The 13,809-nt window shown below is 37.0% G+C and overlaps 1 protein-coding gene across 2 annotated transcripts in view; it reads right to left on the bottom strand.

Moving 5' to 3' along the window:
• The window catches only part of Cd86 (CD86 molecule), an 85,106-nt gene that overhangs the window by 16,613 nt on the left and 54,684 nt on the right, over positions 1-13,809 (bottom strand). The window contains exons 4-5 of one of the 2 annotated variants that reach the window (XM_008842931.3): positions 13,036-13,344; positions 10,596-10,746 (exon numbers count right to left, since the gene is read on the bottom strand). In XM_008842931.3, the coding sequence (XP_008841153.2) occupies positions 10,596-10,746; positions 13,036-13,344 (460 nt within the window). The remainder of the gene's footprint in view (positions 1-10,595; positions 10,747-13,035; positions 13,345-13,809) is intronic. The other variant, XM_029568248.1, reaches the window with a different exon arrangement.

The raw sequence follows: 13,809 nt of genomic DNA, 5'->3' as shown, positions 1-13,809 counted from the left end.
AGAGATTTGATATCCAGAATATATAACAAACTCAAAAAACAGAGAATCAAGACAAGAAGTAACCCAATTAGAAGATGGGCTAAGGAGCTGAACAGAGCATTCTCAAGAGAAGAAGTAAAGATAGCTATGAAGCATCTTAAAAGATGTTCAACATCACTAATAATTAGGGAAATACAAATTAAAATCACTTTAAGATTTCATCTTACCCCAGACTAGCTAAGATCAAGAGAACAAATGGTACCAAGTGTTGGAGAGGATGTGTGGAAAGGGGAACTCTCATCCATTGCTGGTGGGGCTACAAACTTGTTCAACCCCTATGGAAAAGCATTGTGGAGAACTCTTAAAAAAAAAAACTACAAATGAACCTACCATTTGACCCAGTTATACCACTTCTTGGCATATACCCAAAGAACTCATCATATTGCAGAGACACTTGTACATCCATGTTTGTTGCTGTCCTTTTCACAATAGCTAAGAGATGGAAGCAACAATGTCCCTCAACTGATGAGTGGATAATGAAAATGTGGTTCATTTATACGATGGAGTTTTACTCAGCAATAAAGAAAGGTGAAATCATGAAATTTGCAGGTAAATGGATGGAACTAGAGACTGTTATAATAAGTGAAGTAACACAGACTTAGAAAAAAAAGCGACATATGTTCTCCCTCATATGTGGATCCTAGAACGAGATCCTGATAAATGAGTAGTCTTTTTAATAAGATGATGCTGTACAGCAGTCCCTTCTGCATGAAATAACTACCATCATCACGACTTCAGCTCATTTAATGTTATGTCTTATAGGGTTTATACTGAGTACAATATTGTATAACTGTAATAATTCAACTCTAAACCTAAAAATTTACAGCCAATTTTGAAAGACATGCATCTTAGCTCTGGAAATTGGGAAATTTTTATTGAATATGTCAATGCTGCTGTAATGAAAAAAAATTTAGTCATGTATAAAATTAAAAAAAGAAAAAAACAAAAATAAAAATACACCAAACCCCAAATCAGTAGTCAGAAAGAAATAATAAAGATCATGGCAGAAACTAATAAAGTGGAGTTTAAAAGAACAATAAAAGAGTCAATGAAACTAAGAGTTGTTTCTTTGAAAAGATAGACAAGATTATCAAACTCTTAGCCAAATAACCAAAAGAGAGAAGACAAACAGCAGTAATAATAGATTTGCAAAAGGGGCCACATGCACCAATGAAATCCAGAGAGCTTTTAGGAAATATCTTTAAAAACACTTCCAAAAAAACTGGGAAAACTGGAAGAAACTGATAAATTCCCTAGACATATATTATTTATCAAAAATAAGTCAAGAACATTTAAATAACTTAAATAGATCTCTAATGAGCAATAAGACTTAAACTCTAATAAGAGTTTTCCAACAATAACAAGAGCAACAAATCCCAGAACTATATAGATTCTCTGCCAAATTCAGTCTAGCCAAATGTTTAAAAAAGAATTAGCACTAATGTTTCTCAAACTGTTCCATAAAATAGAAAGGGAAGGAACACTACCAAACTTATCCTATGAATCTAGTATTACCTTGACACTAAAACTAAATAAGGACACAACAAAAAAGAAAACTATTAAAAAATTTAAAAACAACAAAAAAGAAAACTATAGATGAATTTTCCTGGTGAAAATAGGTGCAAAAATTCTCAAAAATACACTTATGAACTAAATTAAATATTAGAAAGATCAAACACCATGATTAAGTTGGTATCATTCCAGGAAATAAAGGATTGCTCTGCATTTTCAAATAATATATAAATAGTGTGTTGATTTGTTTTCTTGTCAACTTGACAAAAGCAAGAATCACGAAGAGGAAACCTCAATTAAGGAATTTCCTCCATCAATTTGGCCTGTGGGCATGTTGGTGGGGGCATTTTCTTGATTTCTAATTAATGCAAGAGGAACTAGGTCACTGTGAGTGGTCTCATCCCTGGGCAGGTGGACCTGAGCTGTATAAAAAAAGGAGCTGAGCAAACCAGGGAAGCAAGCCATTGAGCAACATTCTTCCATGGTGTCTGCTTCAGTTCCTGCCTCCAGGTTCCTGCTTGAGTTCCTGCCCTGACTTTCTTCAGTGATGAACTATGACATGGAAGTGTAACCAAAGAAATTCTTTCCTCCCCAAGTCGGTTTTGGTCAGAATGCTTTATCACAGCAACAAAAGCAAGCTAGGACAAATAGAATCCTGTATAGAAGTCATATGATCATCTTAAGAGCTATGGGACGATCTCTGACAGCAGTAAACATCTTTTTGATGAAAATCTCTGAAGAAACTAAAAACAAAAGGAGCAAACCTTAACACAACAAAGGCTACATACAGCAAACCTATAGGCAATCCTATAGTAAATACGGAAAAATGGAAAGCATTTCCTTTAAAACCAGAAACAAGTCAAGGATGATCACTCTCTCCATTCTTATCTAACATAGTGCTTAAATTCTAAGTCAAAGCAATAAGGCAAGAAAAAGAAATGGAAGAGATACAAAAAAGGAGGGGAAGAAGTCAAATCCCTATTTGCAGATGATATGACCTTATACTAAAAAATCTTGAAGACTCCACAGTCAGAATCTTAAATCTGATACTTTCAGCAAAGTAGCAAGATATGGATTCAATATACAAAAAAGTAGCTTTTTATATATCAGTAATGAATTTACCAAGAAAAAAAATAAGGAAAAAAATCCTATTGGCAGTAGCTTCAAAAAAAATTAATTAGGGATAAATCAAGCTCAGAAAGTGAAGGATATCTCAAATGACAGCTTTGCAGGGCTGAAGGAAGAAAAGAAAATGAAGACACTAAGAGGAAAACTTTCCATGCTCATGGTCAGGCAGAATTAATATTGTGAAAAAAGGCAAAATTACTAAAAGTACTATACAGATTCAATTCAATCTCATCAAAATTTCAATAACATGCTTCACAGAAATAGAATAAACAATCCCAAAATTCATATGGAAGAAAAACCAACCCCAAATAACCATAACAAACCAGAACAGAAAGAATAATGCTGGTGACATCACAATGTCTGGTTTCAAATTATGCTACTGTGCCATACCAACAGAAACAACAAGGTTGTGGCACAAAAATTAGACACCTAGACCAATGGGGTAGAGTAGACAACTCAGAAACTAATCTTGCATGGAATAATTAATGGACACCTGAGTTTTTATGAACGTGCCAAAAAATACATTGGAGAAAAGACAATAAATGGTGCTTGGAAAAGTGGATATATACACATAGATGTCTGAAGCTACATCTCTCTTTTTTCATCTTCTAAAAAAATCAATTTAAAACGGGTTAAACACCTTAATGAAGACAGTAATTTCTGAAACTTCTAGAGGGAAATATAGGGTAAATATTCCAAGATAAGGTACAAGCAAAGACATTTTAAAAAGAATTCTAACAACTCGGGAAATAATTGCATGAATTGACAAATGAAATTACCTGAAAGTAAAAGACTTCTGAAGAGCAAAGCAAACAACTGACAAGAGCTAGTCTACTCAATGGGAGGAAATCTTTGCCAGCTGAACATATAACAGGGGACTGATATCTAAAATACACAGAACTCTTGTTGTTTTCTATAGGATCCAAGCCTGCATGCATGGTGTCCTGCACCAAGTAGGGGACCCTAGGTTCTTCTGCTTAGGTTCATCTATGCTGCCAGGGAATGTCTTGCACCAGTCCCATAGAAGAAAACCGCATCTCAAACTTACTAAGACTTAGTCTTCTCCTGAACATTGTAAATCCCTCCACTGAAAGAAGAAAGGCTACTTGAATAAAAAAGGAGGCAAGAAAGAAAGACTCAACTAACAAACTGCTCCAGATGTGAAAGCTCTGACACAGAAAGAAAACAACACGAAACCCAACACAGCATGTCTCATACACAAATCACTAATCCCATAATAATGTTCTGGTTCCTAATGAAAATGGCTGGACAGAACTTCCAGACAAAGAATTTCAAAAAATGATTATAATAATGTTCAGACAACTCAAAGAACACATGAATAGATTCCAGAAGAGCAAAAGCAAAGAGCTGAATGAAATATGGAAGCAAATGCAAACTATGATAATGGAATTCAATAAAGAGACTTACTGAAGAAAAAAAAAAACTAAAATGGTGCTGGAAATGAAAAGAAATACTCAAAAAGCCAAATAAGAACCTCATTGAAAAGCCTCACTGATAGAATGGATCATGTAGAAAACAGAATTGGGGCTGGAAGACAAGGTAGGGAAATTGGATTACTCAGTAAAGATCAATAATAAATTTTAAAATATGTAAATGGAACATGGTAGAACTCTGGGGCACTATGAAACACCTAGTCTTTGGATTTAGGGCATAAAAGGAGAAGAATAGCACACCAAAGACATAACGATAATTTCAATAAACTCAAAGACGAAAAATTTCCAAACCTAGAGGAAGAGATGCCCATCCAGGTAAAAGAGGCCAATAGAACACAAAATAGACATGACCAGAAAAGAAACTCCACATGACATGCTATAGTTAGAACATTACAATCACAGAATAAAGAAAGGGTATTTTAAAGGTACAAGAGAGAAAGATCAAGTCACTTCTAAACACAGACTCACCAGAATAACACCTGATTATCTACTTTTAAAGCCAGAAGAGCCTAGAAAGACGTGTTCCAAGTCCTGAAAGATCACAACTGCCAACTCAGACTATTATACCCAGCAAATTAAAATTGTCATATTAAAATTGAAGGAGAAATTTTAAATTTCCACAATAAAAACAGAATAAAAGAACTTATGACCACTAAGCCAGCTCTACAGAGGATACTGGAAGGGATGATTCAGTCTGAAGATAAGGATAAACATACCCAAGAGGTCACAGAGAATAAATAACAGTTCCATAACAGTTCATCAAAACGGGTCTAAGAAAACATTACAAAATCAACACAATGACAGGAATCAACACACATTTTTCAATAATAATACTTAATATTAATGGTCTCAATTCCTCAATAAAAAGACGCAGGTTAGAATGATCCATCTTTTTACTGCTTCCAAGAAACATATCTCATCATCAAAGACAGGATAGAAAAAAGTATTTTGGGGGCTGTAGAGATGACTCAGCTGTTAAGAGCACTGACTGCTCTTGTAGAGGACCCGAGTTCACTTCCCAGCATCCACATGGAGGCTAACAACGTCTATAACTCCCGTTCCAGGGGAATCCAACGCCCTCTTCTAACCTCTGTGGGCATTGCATGACATGGATACACTTAGACACATGCAGGCAATACACTCATGTACATAAAATAAAAATAATAAAGAAAATATTTAAAGAAAAAAGTATTTCAAACAAATAGAACTAAGAGAAGCAGTTGTAGCTACAGTAATATTTGACAAAATAGGTATCAATCCAAATCTAGTCAGAGGAGATAAGGTCACTTCATACTCATTAAAGGAATAATCTACCAAGAGGACATTTCATACAATTCTAAACATCTATACACCAAACACAGGTGCACCCAATTTCATTAAAGACATATGACTGGATCTAAAACCACAGATTATTCCCAACACAGTTATAGTTGGTGATTTCAATACCTCACTCTCACCAATAGCTGAATCATTCAGAAATAAACTAAACAGAAATATTAGCACTAAATAATATTATAAATCAAATGGACCTAATAAACATCTCTAGGCTATTCCACCCAAATACTAAGGAATACATATTATTCTCAGCATCCCATATAACTTCCTCTAAAATTAATCACATACTAGAACACAAAGCAAATCTCAACAAATATAGAAAAATTTAAATAACATCCTGTATTCTATCTGACCACAATATAATATAGCTACATATTAACAACAATAGAAACTACAGAAAATACACAAACCCATGGAGGCTAAACAATAAAATACTGAATAATAATTTGGCCAAGGAAGAAATAAAGATAGAAGTTTAAAGAGTCTTAGAATTGAATGAAAATAGAAACACAACATATCCAAATCTATGGGACATAATGAAGGAAGTCTTAAAAAGAAAATGTATAGCACTAAGTGCCTATATATAAAAATAATGGCAAAGAATCAATGAAATGAAAAGCTGATTCTTTGAAAAGATAGACAAATTAACCAAAATAGAGAGAAGGCACAAATTAATAAAATTAGAAATGAAAAGGTAGACATTACAACAAATACCAATAAAATTCAGAAAATCAAAAGAAACATGTTAAAAATCTCTATTTCACTAAGTTGAAAAATCTAAAAAGAAGATGAATTTATATGTACACAAAACATATTTAAATTAAACTAAGATGAAATACATAATTTAAACAGAGCAGCAATAATATTGAAGCACTAATAAAAAGTCTCCCAACTTAAGAAAACCAAACCAAACCAACAAAAAAACACAGATAGACTCACTGCAGAATTCTATCAGAACTTCAAAGAAAATTAACACTAATACTACTTAAATTATTCCATAAAATAGAAAAGGTAGGAAGGCTTCCAAACTTTTTACGAGGCCAGTATTAATTTATCTGATACAAAAACCAGATAAAGAAACAACAAAACAAAATTACAGACTAATCTCCTTGATGACATAGATGAAAATTTCTCAATAAAATACTTGCAATACAAGTTCAAGAATTTATCAAAAAGACCATTTGTCACAACCAAGTTAGTTTCATTCTAGAGATGCAGGGACAGTTCAACACGTAAATCCATAAATATTATCTATCACATTAATAGACTCAAAGACAGGTATAACATGATCATCTCATTAGATGCCAAAAGGCCTTTGATTGACTCCAACATCCCTTCATGATAAAAGTCCTGGAGAAACTAGGTATACAGGGAGCCTAGCTCCACATAATAAAGTCTATGTACAATAAACCTATAACCAACAACATGCTAAATGGAGAAGCTCAAAGCATTCCCACTAAGATAAGGAACAAGACAAGGACCACCACTCTCTCCATTTCTGTTTGATATAGTGCTGAAGTCTTAGCTAGAGCAGCAGGGCACGAGAAGGAAATGAAAGGGCTAATATTGGAAGTCAAAACATTCCTAGGTTTTGAAGATGATATGATATAATATAATGATAGAATTCTAAACATAAGTGACCCTAAAGACTCTACCAAAAACCTTTTAGAGCTGATAAATACTTTCAGCAAAGTGGCAGGATACAAAATTAACACACAAAAATCAGTAGCCTTCTTATATACCAATGACATACATACTGAAAAAGAAATTAACGAAACAATCCCATTCACAATAACTACAAAAAATAAACTTCCTGGGAGTAAAGCTACCAAAGAAAGAAAGAAAAGCTTCTACGTGAAACTTTAAGACAATGAAGAACCTGAAGAATACCAGAAGATGGAAAGCTCTACCATGCTCTTAGACTGGCAGGATTAATGCTGTCAAAATCATCATCCTACCAAAAGCAATCCCAATGCAATCCCAATTTAAAAAAAAACAAAACAAAACAAAACAGGAGCTTTCATCACAAACATAGAAAAAAAATTAAAAATTATATGGAGGTACAATCAAGGATAGCCAAAGCAATCCTTCACCATTCCAGATTTCAAATTATGCTACAGAGCTAGATAGTAAAAAACAAACAAACAAAAAAACAACAAAAAAACAACAACAAAAACATGGTGCTGGTACAGAAACAGATACATAGATCAATAGACTAGCAGAGAAGACTCAAATATAGCTCCATGTAACCACAGTAATCTGATCTTTGACAAAGATGCCAAAAATATACATTGGAGAAAAGTCAGCATCTTCAACAAATGGTACTGTGTAATCTGGACTTCAACATGTAGAAAAATGAAACTAGAGCCTTACCTTGCATAAAACTCAATTGACCTCCAAATGGATGAAGGACTTCAACATAAGACCTGATACCCTGAAACTGCTGGAGGAAAAAGTTAGGAGTCCACTTCACCTTGCAATTTGTCTGTTTTTATTCATGTGTGTGTGTCTGTCTATGTGTCTGTGTATGTATATGCCATGTGTGCCTAGGTGTCTGTGGAGACAAGAAGAAGGTGTAAGCCTGGAGATGAAGTTCAGTTTCCAGGGGCTGGAGAGATGGCTTAGCGGTTAAGAGCACTGACTGCTCTTGCAGAGGACCCGGGTTTGATTCCCAGCACCCACATGGTGGCTATGAACCGTCCTTAACTCCAGTTCCAGGGGAATCTGAAGCCCTCTTCTGACCTCTATGGCATTGCACAACATGGGTGCACTCACATACATGCAGGCAATACATTCATACACATAAAAAAATAATAAAATATTTTTTAAAGTTTCCAGCACCCACATCAAACAGTTCACAACTGCCTGTGACTCCAGGTACGGGTTACCTCCCTACACATTATTGGTCAGAGAGGCCTCAGAGGCCTTTTTGTATCCAAAATAATACAGGCTATTGCCACTGCTCTTGGTTGCCCTCCACAACTAGATGGTAAGCCAGTATTGCTGAAGACACCACACACTTTGGTTGCAGGACACAGAAAAATAGATCTTGAACTGATCAGGAAACTCTGACCAGCTTTCAAAGTCCTGGAATGTGCTATGCAGACTGATGGGGGAGAAAAGGCATCAACAGTCTTGTCTAGAGCTGGGACCCAGCATGTTACAATATCAAATTGTTAGGTAAAATGTGTCCATTGGTGCAATAGTGTCAAGACTGTTTATGGGGTAACCCATTGCTCTCTTGATTAGATTTGAGGCCTGCTCCACAAGAGAGAATTCATGCCTGGTACAGTGAACACGGTTTACAAAACATGGTTAGAGAAGTCATAGAAGTTAGGGGAGAAGCTAGTGATGTTGTTTTCTTAAATGGTCATGTTTCCAATTTTTTTCTAAATATTTGTGTTTATATCCATAGATTTGTGCTGCTCCCAATTTTGGTCAGAGAAGTTTCTTATTGCAGTGAATAGTGCTTAAAAATACACAAAATGCTACGAATAAGTGACTGAGTTCTCAGCAATAGATGTTATGCCTATATCAACCCCTTCCCTCAGGCTCAGGGAACGCTGAGGAAGAGGGGGCAGAAAGAATGTAAGAGCTGGATGATAGGGAGGAGTGCTGTGAAATGCTGTTCACTGGTACAGTAAACATGGTTGTTGCACACATGAACTCACGTAGCTGTGGTTACCACACAAGATCTGCACAAGATCAAACCAGTTAAAAATTCCAGCATGATTGGATAGGGGCTCCCAGGGCCCCATCTTTAGCTGAGAAGCTAATGGCAATTGGTGCCTGCTGGGGAGGAAGAATCACTTTCTTTAGGAGTGTGGCCACTGGAAGGTTGTCCATGCCCCCAGTGGATGACCCTACACCTACATGCATATGGGCAGCACTAATTGGACTCATTGGGATGGATAGATATGGATACATAGGTAGATAGATGATAGATAGATGATGATAGATAGATGATAGATAGATAGATAGATAGATAGATAGATAGATAGATAGATAGATAGATAGATAGATAGATAGATAGATAGATAGATAGATAGATAGATAGATAAGTAATAAAAGGAGGACATGATTTGGGAGGGAGATATGAGGGGAATCCTGGGGGAGTTTGAGTGGGGGAGTAAGGAGTGGGTATATTGTATACATATATGAAATTTTCAAAGAATAAATGAAAAAAATTTAAAAGCTAACAGTAAGGAAATTCCCAAATCATCCAATTAATAAATGAACAGAAGTTCTCAAAAGAAGTACAAATGGCCAATAAATACTCTCTCTCTCTCTCTCTCTTTCTCTCTCTTTCAACATCCTTAATCTTTAAGGAAATGCAAATCAAAACCACATATAGATTTCATGCCCCCCCCCAGTCAGGAATGGATATCATCAGGAAAACAAAAGACAATAAATTCTGGCAAGTATGCAAGGAAAAAGAAGGCTTAGAGTGGCCACTATAGAAATCGGTATAGAGGTTCCACTTAAAAATGGCACTACCATAGGACACAGCTATACTACTCCTGGCTATATAACCAAAAAATTCCAAATAGGCATATCCATACTTCCATATTTATTATGCAACTATTCACAATAACCAAAATATGGAACTGGTCTAGATGTCCATCAACCAATGAATGAGTAAAAAGAACAAACATATAAATCTATGTGTGTGTGTATGTATGTATGTGTATGTGTATAATAGAACTTTATTAAACCATAAATAGGAACAAAATTATGCCATTTTCAAGGAAATAGATAGTAGAGCTCACCTTCCTAAGCAAAATAAGTCAGACTCAAAAAGAAAAATATCAAATATATGGAATCTCTGTCTGTCTGTCTGTGTGTCTGTCTATCTCATGAAAGTAGAAGGGGGACTATCAGAGAGAAAGAGGGGTATGGGGGGGATAAGAGTGTGAGAAAATCATATGGCATACATGTACATGTATGTCATAATAGAACTCACTGTTTATATTTCTCATTGAAAATTGTTTTTGTGGTACTGGGGATTGAATCCAGGGCCTTGCACATGTTAGGCAACCATAAAGTACCTCTGAGCTACCTCCTTAACCTTGTATATTCATTAAAAACAAATTTTAGTGGCAATCTTCAGACAGGACAGAGACTTACTCATCACCTTCATAAGAGAGGCCAGGCTTCTTCTTCTTCCTCTTGCATATTGTTAACATGAACCCTGTCATAAGTATAAAGACGAATATAATAACTGCAGGTACAATCCAGGATCGATTTTCCTCCGGGACAGGTAGGGGGCCTCCAGGAGCTAGAAATGACCACAAGTTTTCAATCAGTAAGAAACTCATTTATGAAAGGTTTATATGTGCTGATGCTTTTATTTGACATCATCTCCCTGGGATTCTAGGGCCAGGGGAGCCTGAAATCAGCAATAGAAAGTTGAACAGTAACAGCCTGAAGTCCTCTGGATACATTCCTCCAGTCACCACCATCTCTAAGTCAGTTTCTGGACCATCTCTCACTTGGGCAATGCAACAGCCTCCTCACGCACCTCTACCTCATTGCTATTTCTACTGAGGTAACCTCACGCTTCCTCAGTTTGACTTTCAACATGCCTCATCTATCAGAAAACTTCTGATATTTCTCCATTCCCTATGGAATCAGATTTCTGGAGAGTAATTCCATCCTTATGTAGGCACTCCCAAATGTCTAAGAAGCTGAAAAACAGGTTCTGTGATAGAAAATTGAGCGGTCACTTTTTAGACATTTGTATGAACAGTTCTCACTCACCCCAAATTATAGGAAAAAGTGGATCAGTTAATCTCCTATTAGTCTAGATAGTAGACATGTTCTCTGTTCCTGGAGCAGCAAGAAAAGTTGTTTGCATGAACTGAATCATATTCAGTACCTTTTGACTATGTCCCCATTTGTCTCGGTTTAGCCTATTTGACATTTTCAGTAAAGGGGAATGCTTTTAGTATGGAAACTTCTGGTTTTTGACCCTCAAAATGGCTCCCAACCTCAGTGTCTAGCATTGAGACACAGATGCAAGCCTGTCTTCCTGAAGCATCTAGAGCTGAACCGTTTCTGAAGAGGGTGGTACCTGGCAGCAGGTGAGAAGCAGAGAGGTACCATGATAAGGGTGTAGAGGTGGTCAGCCCCTGCTCATTTGTAGAGGGGAGAAGGAGCATTTATGGTGATGAAGGTGCTGAGCTTCTGGTACAGTTTAGAGTGGCTTCTGTCTGGCTAAGAGATACTGCAGTGAATAGGCTGGATGGCCTCATCTTTTACTAGACACTCTGTGGCCACTCTCAGGCATAAGTGGAAGAAAATCAGTACAGAAGAGAGGCTGGGCTCAGCTGTTAAACTGGCTTGTGCTTATAGAGACTAGCTCCAGGGATGGTCCTAGGAGCATGTCCGTAGGTCAAATTAAATCTGAGGGAGGCACCAGGAGAATGCACAACAGGACGGATGGATGCTAACAGAAGGTGCAAAACATAGGGTGAAAGCTGAAGAAGAGGCCACAGTGAGCAGAAGGCAGCTGGCTAGGAGGATGGAATGGGGCTTGGAACAAGCAGTGGTGGGGGTCATGTGGATTCAGGGTGCCTTCATTGTAGGAGGAAGGCACAAACATAGGTTAGTTCTCTGTGGGGCAAAGCTGGGTCTTTAAAATACCAGGTTCATACTAATAAGTACCATCAGTGAGTTTCAACTCCTTCTCTCAGTGATGACTCTTGCAGGACATCAAGAACATGCTGTGAGTATGTCAACCTGACTCTGTCTTGGACACACTTCCCGCTCTTCATTAAGCACAGCTGGTTTGCTCTGGTCCTCTTACCTGTTGAGCACATATGCTATCTCGGGATTTTTCTGTGCAGAAAAGCTAGGCAATTTTGAATCTTCCATTAAGAATTCTGTCCCTCTTTTCACCATACTAAGTCCAAAAATCTCTTTTATGGTATGATAAGATCCCAAGGCTTTTAGGAAGACTTACCTCACTTCCAAAGATTTTGCCTGCCTCTGAATACTCATAAAACTATCAATTTGTTTTAAATTTAGTCCCTTGTTCCATGGAATATAATTTAGATTTGAATTCAATCTTCTAAAAATTCAGTTTCATGTATGTGCACATCATGGAGTTCTGATTTACTGGAAGAGCCTCAAGAAGGTATCTTATACCTTTGAGTTTTCAGCCCTATAACCAACAATGTCTAGAATGATTCCATATGCATGATAAGTATTCTAGGCAGCACATGGGCAAACTGCCTAGGTATGTGTTTGCATGGATGTGCTTTATTCAATTGAAGACTTCTTGCCAGGAAGTATCTTGCGTTTTCTGATTAAAACATCGTCCTCCATCAAAGGGTAGCTCCAAAGACAAGGTCAGGTTCAGGACTAAGACCATATTGCAAGTGCAACCCAGGTTCATAGACTCCTGGAATTTGCATCACGCTTATGCAGCAGAAACCTATTTGAATCCTTTCTAACGATCTGCTGGAAGGTTTCCTAGCAAGCAGGAGAGGGACATTGGATGACCAGGCTGAAGCATTTGTATATAGCACCTAGCGAAATAAGTCACCTTGGGAAGCAGCCTTACCTATAGGGAGGGGTTGGGAGAAAATCAGTATCTTCATTGGCTGAGTTTTCAGGACACAGAAGATGGTTGCATTGTTCACACCATCCAGGAATGGTAAAGACAAGCTAATAGAAACAGTGTACAGCTCTGTGACATTGTCTTGAGATATCTGCATGACACTATCATACTCAGTAGTTGAATTCTGAGTCTTTAGCCAAAAATACATCTTCATAGGTTTTGGATAACCTTGTGTAGATGAGCAGGTCAAATTTATGCCAGAATTTCCTGTTGAATTAGAAACCTGCAGGATTTCAGGCTCACTGAAGTTCGCTGGAAACAGAATAGAGGTGAAAACAGTCAGTCTAAATCTAGATCTATTTACGAAGGAACAGTAAATAACTAAATACCTGACCTGGGAGTTCACTGGGGCACGCCTGGCAATCTAAAATATGAGACTCAGCTCATGGTGAGGGCTACACAATGAGCCTATGTTTATCTTTCGAGAATGCTACTTCCTGCTTATCTAAATCAAGAGAGTGCTTTCTGAGAGGCAGGATGGATGAAATTAATTCACCAAGATCTATAGTGAAGCCATTATTCCAAGATGTAGAATTTTTAGGTAAATACCTGCTCTGGCCATAGAGCCCAAGATCCCAAAGAGAAGCATTTCAGCTGGGCATGCCAGGCCAACAGAAGAGAATGGAGTTGAAGTCCTACCAGGCACTCACAAGGACCATGGCATTGGCAAGCTTGGGAAGCTTGGGGTCTTATCTGTATATATATATTATATATATA

The sequence above is a fragment of the Nannospalax galili genome, unplaced genomic scaffold (assembly GCF_000622305.1).
Source record: "Nannospalax galili isolate Female #2095 unplaced genomic scaffold, S.galili_v1.0 scaffold18, whole genome shotgun sequence".
NCBI classification, from domain to species: Eukaryota; Metazoa; Chordata; class Mammalia; order Rodentia; family Spalacidae; genus Nannospalax; species Nannospalax galili.
This window is presented reverse-complemented; position numbering and strand designations above follow the sequence as displayed.